We start from the raw sequence: 12078 nt of genomic DNA, 5'->3' as shown, positions 1-12078 counted from the left end.
CATCTCCACCTCCACCCCCTTAAACCTAATATATATCCCTTTAATGCTGTTCCTTACCTGAGTCTGCTTCTGGGTCTCTTTTTTGACAAATCATAACAGAATGCATGTGATACATCTGTTACATGTATACATATTCTAATATCTACATATTATGTGCATGTGACTTTGTATACATTTTTTTCCTTTTAAAGCACTATGAAATATTTGGATTTGATACAGTAAGTGCTATATAAATAAACTTTATTATTACAATGTAACTGCATAAACAATGCTCAGTGTTCAATATATAGTTTGAAAGTGTACAGACTTTGATTTGACATAAAATTGATAAAGCAGGAGTACACTGCCAATCTGCAAATAGCACTTCAAAATAAGTTGTAATCTTGGTGTAGCCTAACAGTCAGACAGGTAGATTATATAGATTTCTACAAAACAATCTACTACTATGATGTCCGTTCAAACTGCATCATGCTGATGAAGATCCTGTAATGTAATGGAGAGTTCCTGAGCAGCTACTTCAAGGCAGCCCAGTAGCTAGAAGAAATGTTGGTTTCACATTTTTGCAAACCCCAAATACATTACATTTGCATGTTTCATATGTATGATATCGAGGTGTTTGTTATTCAGCAGCAAACATGGGTGTTTTGTAGCAACCTGACGTCGTTTTTCCTGCGGCTTTTTAGGCACCAAACATGGGGGTTTTGTAGCAACCGGTAATTTTTTTCCCAGCAACTTTTTAGACACCAAACATGGATGTTTCGTAGCAACCTGTCATTTTCCTGCGGCTTTTTAGGCAACAAACATGGGTGTTTTGTAGCAACCTGTCGTTGTTTTTCCAGTAGCTTTTTAGGCACCAAACATGGGTGTTTCATAGCAACTGGTCGCTGTTTTTCCAGCGGCTTTTTAGACAGCAAACATGGATGTTTCGTAGCAACCTGTCGTTTTTCCAGCAGCTATTTAGGCATCAAACATGGCTTTTTTGTTGCGACCGGTCACTGATTTTTCCAGTGGCTTTTAAGACACCAAACATGGCTGTTTTGTAGCAACCTTTGTCATTTTTCCAGTTGATTTTTAGGCACCAAACATGGATGCTTCGCAGCTACCCATTGCTGTTTCTTTCCAGTATTGTGGCAGGAAATGCGGCTGTTTTGTACCATGTGGTTTTGTGCAATAAACCTTACCACAGCGTAGTTGGAACGCAACATTTCTGCATAATTACGACATATAACATGCAAATGTAATGCGTCTGTGGTTTACAATGCCAACACTTTTTTTTCTGGTGATTGTTGTGGAAAAAGACCTCATTGTGAGATTGTTTTGTTGTAACCGTAAGGTCAAGAATAAACTTAAAGTAAACTTATAGGTAAGAGACAAGGTTAGGTTTTCACAAAACAGATACAAGCTTAATAATAGCAATACAATCTGTATTTAGATTCCCTGGCTCAGTAACATGTAAGATCAAACAAACATCATATCCTGTCAAATTGTACAATTTTACTGCTACACATGAAATAGGAACTGAGGAAATAGCCCTTCCTGTCCTGCTGTGTAACTCCAACTGATGCTACATTGATAAACTCAGATAAAGTATAAACACACACATGGAGAGAGAGAAAGACAGAGAGAGAGAAAAAACAAACATTTCTAATGGATCGGATGGATCGGAGTTGTGAATGTGGAAAGCGAGTTCCATAAAGGGGATCTGGACCCTGTCCCTGTAGTTGTGTCCACATTGGCCCATTCCTGCACACAAAACATACACAAACACACAAGCTGTTGAAGACCTCAGAAAAATGTCTTTCCTGTGGCATACTTCATATCATACCACTGCTTTTATTCTCTAACAAGTTTCCCTGTGTCTGGGTATCAAAAAATAAAACAGTTCAACATATAAATCACTACCTGTATTGATGAATCTTCTAGAAAAGTACGGTTATCACTCGGGATATAAAATTAATGTCTCAAAAACACAAATTTTAACACTTAATTACACCCCATCAAAAGAGATTAAGGAATCGTATCACTTCAGTTGGAATATAAAGAAAATTAAATATCTGGGGGTTACCATCACTAAAAGACTATCTAAACTTTACAAAGCAAATTATAATAAGATAAGTCAAGAGATACAAAAAGACACTGAAAGATTGTCCACTTTACCCCTAGATCTTAACTCAAGAATCGAGACTATCAAAATGAATGTACAACGAAGACTTCTTTATTTATTCCAGTCCTTGCCAATAGAGGTCCCCCAAACGCAATTTGTGACCTGGGACAAGATAATATCAAGGTTTATTTGGGGAGGCAAAAAACCTAGTGTTAGGTATGAAACTCTCCAGCTACCAAAAGATAAAGGGGGTATGGGTCTCCCAAAACTGAGAGAATACTTTTATGCTGCCCAGTTAAGGCATATTATATGCTGGTGCACACCAGATTATACAGCTAAGTGGAAAGACATGGAGAAAAAGTTTGGAGAATACCCAACACTGGAATTATGGTTCAGATTACTAAAAAAGTACAGGATAAAGAAAGAAACAAATGTGCTTAGATGGGTAGCATTTGACAGTAATTTTAAACCAGCAGTGTATGATAAAGGATTCAAACGGTGGGTAAACAAGGGAGTCACAGCATGGTACACTTTATAGAAGGATGGGGAGCTGGAGAGTTTCCGGAACATGAAAGACAGATATGATTTAGATAAGCATGAGTTCTACAGGTACCTACAATTAAGAGACTATTACAAAAAAGAAATCAGGATGGATCCCTCCGTGGAAATGAATGGTGTGATTCAAATTATAATAAATTCCTACAATGGAAAATTTTTTTAAATCATATCTGCCTTATACCAAAAATTGATGACGAATAAACACTCAACTAAGTATATAAAATAAAAATGGGAATCAGAATTTAACGGGAAAATATCGGATGAGGATTGGAAAGATATGTGGAAAACTCATCAGACATCCACCAATTCGCGGATATGGAGGGAATTTTCCTGGAAAAATTTGATTCGTTCTTTCATTACACCCAAGGTCAAGAATAAGTATAAGGGCACAGACTTCCCATGTTGGAGGAAATGTGGAGTAGTGGATGCAGACCACCCACACATATTTTGGAAATGCCATAAAGTACTGAAGTTTTGGAGAATTGTACACGTAACTATAAGATACTGGGGTATGATATTCCTATGAGCTACATGGCACTATATCTCTGTAATAAAAGAGACAATAAGAGTAAGGGATAGATATTTGATCAAAATACTGTTGATAGCCAGTAAGAAAGCTATTACGAGGAAATGGGGTAAAGTGGATCCTCCTTGTCAGGATCAGTGGATTGGGATAGTAGAAGAAATTTACACAGTGGAAAAACTGACACATCGCCTGAGACTACAACAAACACAGCTGGAAGAAAAGTGGGAGAAATGGACATTATTCAAAACCAAAAACAGCGACAAAGACGACAGACAGAACCAACTGATCTAGATGAAGACACTATGACAAAGGATGAACAGCTGAAGATGGAACTCCCAAACAAATATTATTCTTATTTTGTATTGTTTTGATTGTGGGTTGTTCATGTATGTCTTGTATGTGTGTGGATGTAGAAATTATCAATAAAAAATAAGTGATAAAAAAAAAAAATGCAGTTCAACACACTAGACTGGGTATTTCATAACGTAGTATCACTGTCATCAATGCTGAGACATCACATCAAACATTTCCCATTTCTGATACTCCCAGAACATGATGAGGCCTGCATTCTTCATCTCCAGCATAATTGTTTAACGATTATTTAAATCACGCTTTAGCAAAAACTAACTAAGGAATATCTTGTCTCTTACATTATGCTTTTCCTCTTGTTCTAAACTAATCTGTCACTTCTTCTTTCTCACGCTATCAGTTAAGTTAGGTACTATATCTGCAATTTCTGACAGACTAAAGATGTTTCTGCCCCCGTTCCTAGAGCAAATCAGTCTTTAAAGCTGGATGCTTCTTTTTAAATATAGCCACAATTATTTCTTTCACCACCATTCCCTCCAGTATGTCCACGGAGAGTCAGCGAAAAGTTTTGATCAATTGCACAAAGGCTTCACTTCATCACCACCAGCATTCAGACTCCAGAGAGATGCTGTCCTATCTCCTTTCTTCTTATGGGCCTACACTTAATGAAGATGCTTCACATCATCAGTCTAATCAAGTCTTTCTCTGCTGATGAATGTTGTTATACACTTCCAGCTGATCTCTCTTTAATGGCAGTAGTGTCCCTGAGGGGTGTTTTATTGTTTTATTATTTTACATTAACTGTAAAATAATAAAACAAAGTATATCAGTATGTGATTCCTTAACTCTCAACAACGAGGTTTCAACAAGCCCATATACCAGAACAGCATAACAGAGTTCTTGAAATTCAGTTGTGGATTTTGGTTTTGATGTGCCACACCAAGATTTTTGGTAGATTTTCTGGAAGTGCCACTGTTTGATAGAGTAATGATAAAAAAAACTGAAAAACTGCATGTCTCTTTGCTGTGCAGTGACTGTGTGTATAAAACAAGAGATAGTTGACAAAAATATACCCAAAATAGTTGCTATCCTTGGTGAAATTGCTGCTCTTTAGGTAGAAGGTAAGACAAGGACACTCCAGATCTGCCAAGACACATCTGAGATTAAATATTCAGTTCATGACAGCTGGTTAGTTTTTCCATCAGCTGGAGATGACAGTGTCTGTCTGTTATCTAAGATGGCTGTTCAGTAACAGTGCACAGAGAAAAAGACAGCGCCTGGAGAGAGCCTTTAGTTTAATGAGAGCCCTTCATTGAGCTAATTAATGAAAGTGATTGCAGCTAATGAGAGGAAGACCCAAACCCTGTGCTAGCACTAACGAGGCATATGTGTGGGTTGACAGTATGCTTGGTGAATTGCAGTGTGTGTGCGTGTACATGTGTGTCTGTGTGTGCATGTATGTGCGTGCGTTTGTTTACAGCAAAGGGATCAGGGAAGTTTACAGTGTTTGTCCAAGTGAACCTACAGGAGAAACATACTGTAGAGGCCACAGAAATACCACAAGAAAGAGGAAGGTTAATGTCAGGAAACTGCACATGACCTGTGTCAAAATGGATACTGTTGTCAGTGCAACGTTCAACATTCTTAAAGAATAAGTCTGGTCTTATTCTATGGTTTTGTTATTGTCAACAGATCTCTTTTAAAGATCAAAACCAGCTATGAATTGAACAAATACTGTGTATCTAAACATCCTGCTGCTGTAAATACTCAAACCATCACATTTATATAAATCCACTGCTTTTTTTTTTTGTCTCCAAAAAATGTACTATTTGCTCCTGTTTGAGTACCATTTGCCAAGGACTGCTGTGTCCAGCTGTTTTAGATTCATATCTTTATCAGGAACTAATGGGCTTGAGGCTGAATGCCACAGACAGTCTGAGACAATCAGAAAGAGTGTGTGATAGACTAACACATTGTTGGTTTTGATCTATTCAAGGAATTTTCTGACAATAATAAAAAGCCAGCCAACCGTATCCTTTACCTCGAAGTGTTGTAATAAGAAAGTGCAAAGGCAAAAAGGAAGCTTTTGCTTAATCATAGCTGAAAATCCAATAATTTTTACTGGCAATTGGTAAATGGGGTATTGATTTAATAACTACCTGAGATGTGAAGCCTGCACGTGGGAGTGTAAGATCTGCAAAACAAAGAAGAAGAAAAACAAGCACATTATCAAGCAGTGGTTTGTGTCAGTATTTCTCTTTATTTCCATGCAATATACTGTAGAAATATTAAAATCACCTCAGAGGAATCAAAGAGAATTGAATTGATAGGCCGTTAAATGCGTTAGGTGTCTAGTATGTAGGATTTAGTGGCATTTAGCGGTGGGGTTGCAGACTTAAAACCTTCTTCCGTGTGCCAAGCTTGTAGAAGAACTACAGTGGCAGACACGAAATGCAACAATGCGAATGGCCCTATCTAGAGCCGGTGTTTGATTTTTTGGTTCTTTGCTACTGTAGAAACAACAAAGAAGACCTGCACCGTGTGTAACGGTTGATTCTAAGGTAACAAAAACACAATGATTCTAATTTTCAGGTGAGTATAAAACAAACACAAAACATTCTCATGAATATCATCTACCACTTCTGCCAATAGATGTCATCAAATCCTACACACTGGACCTTTAACAAGTTATAAATATGATCATGAACTCACCGACAACATGATCCTTCGCGTGAACGTGAGTCCAGAACTGTGCTTCCTGTCTGAAACAGTTCAACACAGCAACACTTTATACCAAAATACCAATTTATATGCAATGCAATAAGGAGTTTTATGTACCAAGTCATATGAAAATCAATTACATAACCTCAAAGCAATGCTGTGTAAATGCAAGCTTATAATGTCAAATGTATTTTGGAGAGTTATTAATAAAGTGCACCTACTTTTCTCTGCTTACCATTATACATTTTTAAACTACATATCATATTCAAGCTAATTCTGAGCTATTTTAAACTGCATGTTCAGAATACTTCATGGAAAATATTTGTGGTTAACACTGCCTCTAAATGTTGCTCATGTGTCACGCTGTCTTAATCATTTATGATGAATTTATGAAATTTAGAAAGACAAAAATATTCTGGACATACAAACACAGTGATCATTTACTGGTCTTTAAGACTCATGAGCACTAAAAACACAATACCTTTTCTTCTTCTCCTCAGCCGCTGCTTTAACTTAAAATTAGAGGAAAGAGAGGAAATAGTAAGTTTCACAACGGAAGACTATTTGTGACAGTATATCATGTGAAAATGCAAAGATTCATGTGTGAAGTACCTTTCCGGTGTGCCACCACAGCCACGAGTGCCACTGAGCAGAGGAACAATACCACAGCAGAGAAAGAGCCCAGTATGAGAGGCCAGTCAACACCGGACCAATCTGCAGACATCACACCAGCATTATTGTGAGATATATGAAATATTTTCATTCATGGTCACTGGAGTATAAGTCTTCTTTCTTTCTTTAACTTTCTGCAGCTCAAAATTCATAATAGATAAAACTACATATAAAATAATGTTATTTAAGGTCTACCTGTTGATGGAGGAGGGGGATTTCCTAGAAGATGATAAAAGAAGCACACAGTTATATATTGTGTCATGTAGCACTCGAGTAAACTAAACACATACAGAACAACTGTAAATCTGCACCTTTGGTTACAGCCAAAGGGAGGCTGCGCTCAGAGTTGCTCCATTTCCCTCCTAGGAGGACATCATACTGGCACTCGTACAAAGCCACTGGAGCTTCCTGGACAGGCACTGGGAAGGCGGCCTGATGCTGGATCAAGGTGGCATGGTGAGTGGCAACAGCAAGTTTATTATCAGCCAGGTAGAGGGAGAACACAGCACTGGGGTAAGCAGGAGACCCAGTGCAGAGCAAATGCCACACGTCTGTGTCCTGCTGGAGGACAAGGGTCGGGACTGGCAACGCATCTGGCAACCAACAAAATCAAAGGAAACATTAGTGAAAGGTGTTGATAAATCATGTGTCTAGATTGGATAAACAAGGTGTCGGAACTGGAAATGTAATTATTAATTGATTTATTGTTGGGCAGAAAATAACTCTTCCAACAATTTTGATAATCAATTAATCATTTAATCTTTCAGCAAAAAAACTTGTTTTAGCTTTTCAAAAACTAGTTAATATCTGTTGCTTGTCTTATATGATCAGGCTGTTCTCCTACATTGTTTGTACAATGAAAAGTAATGCACTGGAATTCGTATATAACCCATGTAATCGTGAAGTCTGCGTGCACGTAACCAATGTGCTGACAGGAGAAAAGATGGAAGTAGTATAGAGAGGGAAAGTCCCCGTAAGGAAGGCAGGTTGGAATGATGGATGGGACAAACAAAGACAACCTACCCATCGTAACTTTGTGTTAAGTGCATAACATTACGTCTAACCATGATTCTTTTCCTAAACCTACCCTTCGTAACTTAACATTAAGTGCATGACGTGACGTCTAACCATGATTCTTTTCCTAAACCTACCCTTCATAACTTAACGTTAAGTGCATAACGTTACAACACCTAACCATGATTCTTTTCCTAAACCTACCCTTTGTAACTTAATGTTAAGTGCATAACGTTACAACACCTAACCATGATTCTTTTCCTAAACGTACCCTTCGTAACTTAAATTTAAGTGCATAACGTTACAACACCTAACCACGTTTCTTTTCCGAAACCTACCTTTTGTAACTTAACGTTAAGTGCATAACGTTACAGTGTCTAACCATGGTTCTTTTCCGAAGCCTACCCTTCATAACTTAACGTTAAGTGCATAATGTTACAATGTCTAACCATGATTCTTTTCCTAAAACCTAACCTATGTAGCTTTATGTTAAGTGAAGTGCATAACACAATGACGCCCAACTGTGATTCTTTCCCTAACCTTATCAGTAAGGGCGCTAATTCGTAAGGCTCTAATTTGTTAGATGTATACGCTTTCTTGTAAGATGTCTGAGGATGTATGAGGATACAGTGATATGATAGTAACCACAGTTAGTTTGGGAGTTTTGGACTGCTGTTCAGACAAAACAAGCAATTAAAATATTTCAAGTTGAGCTTTGAGAAATAACAAAATAATTGTTAGTTGGAGCCTTGGTTACAGCATTTGTGAGCAATGAAATAGTTTCCATTAAAATCTGTTGACAAATGCTCATTATCATTCACTTCCTTTATTGATTTTATTCATGCATACAGTAATTAATTAAACTAACTGGAATATTTTCAGCCAGCATAATCATAGTTCAAGTATCTAATTCCAAAACACAAAACAATGTCAAAAGATATATAAAACAAAACATCCCAGAACAATAAAAGATTATAATATTTTGGGGAAAATGCAAATAAAACTAGTTGAATTGACTGAGATATACCAAATTCACCAGAAGAAAAATCCACTTAATGTAAATCAGGTTTATAAACATTTTAGTAATGATTTAAAGGAAGTCAATAGTAACAAGTTAAACAACACAGATGCTGTTCCAGGGTAAAAATTCATGTGGACCTCACCTGTAATAGTAACTTGAACCATGTTGCTGACAGTTGAATTTACCAATCCCCGTTTTTTGGCGATCTGGTAGAGGCAGGTGTACGCACCCCCCTCACCTCCCCTCACTGGCCCCACGGTGAAGACTCCTGGCTGGGGTTCGGGTTTTGACACCTGACTGGCCTGAGGCTGGAGTATGATAGATGTCGCCGCTGTGCGCTCAGAGGCTCTCAGCAAAAGGAAGGTAACTGGTTTCTTGTTATAGGTTGACTGAGACTGGGGTAGATTTGGGACCAAGCAGCTGAAGGATAGCACCTCCCCACGTTTCACCACACCAGTTGAGGGCTCCACAGACAAGACTGGAGGAGGGAAAGAGGGCACAGAGCGTGTGGGGGTAGCATCTGGAAAAGGGAAATGAAAAAGAAACAGCTATCTTTATATTTTTGTGGCTTCGTAACTTTTACATATTTCATTTCTTGGCACAAAAGTCAATAAAACCTACAATAATGCTAACAACCTTGATTTGCCACAGTTGCTAGCCAAACTTTCCTCTCAAACCGTTAACCCTGTAAGCCAGTACACACTGTGTTTGATGTTTTTGTGTGTGTCAGGGTGTGTGGTTTCTATATGAAGTGCAGGATGTAACTACCACAACACACACCCACAGAGCAGAGGACAATAAGAGACCACAGAGAGCACCTGCATGCAGCAGTGTGTGTTAAGGGTTAGAGAGGGGCGGATGGGAGTGTTTGTTATTTTATACCACATGTAGAATCACTACTGGGTGCAGACTGAACAGATTGACTCTGCAAACTCTATTGCTAATAAGATATAAAGGTACAGCCCAGACCACATGTTCTCTCTGCGTTGTCCTCTATATTAGACCAGAGTTAAGGTTGAAATTCAAAATGTTTACCATTTTGCCAGAGTGAAAGCTTCCATCAATAAACTGAGGGTCAAATTGTTGTTGTTTTTTAAATTTACACACCTTTTGGCTGCTCCACCTGCAAATAGGGACTGAATAAACTGTAACGACCACCCTGGTCCTTGTACAGACAGCAGAAGAAGCAGACTGAATCCTCTTCCTTTACCGTCACAGTGAACTGAGCCTCCTGAGTACCAGACTGCAGCTCCTGAGAGTCCACCTCAATGATTGAGAGAAACACAGAAAAGAATAAAACCACAGGAGCCCAGTGGAAGACACAACAGAAAACATTACATAAAAAGATTCACCTTGTCTCTATCTCGGTACAACATGAAATGAAACCCTTGTTGGCCCTCTGGGGCCCGACAGACCAGAACCACTGAGCCCTTTGACCTCGAATAGATGTCAAGTTTAGGAGCCGGAAGAGCGGGAGAGGAAGTGGAAGCTGAAAGTCTTCCTAAGCAGGACAGAGAAAGGTATAACATCCAGTAAGATTCAGTTGAATTTCACAAATTCCTTTTGAAGTGCAGCAACAGTACAGCAGAAATACAAAAAACACTGCTGTGTTTGCGACATGTGGTGACGTTCACTTTGTACCAAATCAGTGATTGCAGCTGATGTGAAAATTACAACTGAACATAAAACAAGAAATAGAGGAATTGCCTTTATCTTCAATATTTGGTAAATTTACAACAGATAGAAATGTTTGTGTTCATGACAAAATATTTACTGGCAGTTTCCCCATTGTTTACAACTTCTTAACCCCAAAGAAATCATTAAATACACATTTCTGGTAGAACAATATTATATATCTTTCAGTTTTTAGACAAAAAAAAAGAAATAACGATGAGAATAGAAACACCTGTAGCATGGTACTTACCCCAAAGTTGTAGAGAAGTGATTAGCAGAGTGTATATCCAGAGTGACTGTCCACCACCAACCTGCATCTTTGACTCAAGAAGAAGACTGAGTACAAGCAAGACAGCACCTACAACCAACGGCTGCTCTCTTTCTCCCTCTCTCTGTTTTTTCAACACACATCACATCCTCTTGAAGGCATAACGATCGGGGGAAGTTGAAACAGTAAACACACTTCCTTTTTTGGAGTCCACTGGTCGGATGTGTGTTATGATGAGAATAAATAGCAGCCTCGTGTCTTAGTAACCCAGATGTATAAAATGCTCCTGTGTCAGCACATTAATGAAGACACAGCAAACACAGAGTTGCCCAACATGCCATTAGGATGTGATAGATATGCTTGATAATCAGTGGTGGAATGTAGGTAACTAGGCACATTTACTCAAGTACTCTACGTAAGTACAATTTTGAGGTACTTGACTCAAATATTTACATTTTATGTACTTTATACTTCTACTCCACTACATTTTGGAGGCAAATAATCAATCATCAGGCATCAGTTACTGTAAAGTTTCATATAAATAACACAAAATATAAATCAACAAATAAATGATTATGTATAATCATTAATAGCAAGAGCCAGCAGTATATAAAGTAGATTAAATTAGTCCCACCTTTATAAGCTGCAACATTATTGAGAAAGATGTTACCCTATCACATTAGTATATTTATTTCTTGTATATATATGCAGGTCCTCCACTAATGAGCAGATCAGTGGTTCAGTCCTTGGCTCCTGCAGTTTGCATGTTGAAGTGTCCTTTTGGCAAGACGTTGAACCCCAAATTGCTTACCATGCCATCAGTGTGTGAATGTATGCGAGTGTTTAACTGAGTAGCAGGTGGCACCTTGTAAGGTAGCCTCAGCCACCAGCGTACAAATGTGTGTGTGAATGGATGAATGTAGCGTAAAAGTGCTTTGAGTGTGGAAGACTAGGAAGGTGCTATATAAAAGCAAGTCTATGTTTTGCAAATGTAGGATTTCATTAAAAGAAATGGAGATTGTACCGTCTTTAACATTATTAAAGAAATAGTGTCCTGAAATATTACCCTGATAATGAAGTACATATTGCTTTTTGCTCCTCCAATGATCAGATCTATTGTTCTTTCTTTATTTCTACTTGTGGAAATAAAGACTAAATACAACCATAAATTAAATGCAAAGTAGGCCTACAACATGTTCAACTTTTGTTTT

General features: G+C 38.1%; 1 protein-coding gene across 1 annotated transcript; it reads right to left on the bottom strand.

Annotated features, from left to right (window-relative positions):
• Positions 1–223: 223 nt before the first annotated feature.
• Positions 224–10987, bottom strand: LOC126390845 (uncharacterized). The gene is made up of 11 exons (XM_050045329.1): positions 10850–10987; positions 10278–10426; positions 10033–10189; positions 9068–9445; positions 7202–7483; positions 7086–7109; positions 6831–6932; positions 6700–6730; positions 6210–6259; positions 5657–5691; positions 224–1743 (listed from the first exon to the last, which is right to left on the bottom strand). The coding sequence occupies exons 1-11, from the start codon at positions 10914–10916 to the stop codon at positions 1645–1647; spliced, it is 1374 nt and encodes a 457-aa protein (XP_049901286.1). The 5' UTR covers positions 10917–10987; the 3' UTR covers positions 224–1644.
• Positions 10988–12078: the final 1091 nt, after the last annotated feature.

The sequence above is a fragment of the Epinephelus moara genome, chromosome 5 (assembly GCF_006386435.1).
Source record: "Epinephelus moara isolate mb chromosome 5, YSFRI_EMoa_1.0, whole genome shotgun sequence".
NCBI lineage: Eukaryota > Metazoa > Chordata > Actinopteri > Perciformes > Serranidae > Epinephelus > Epinephelus moara.
The sequence above is the reverse complement of the archived record's forward strand: the minus strand, read 5'-3'. Positions and strand labels throughout refer to the sequence as shown.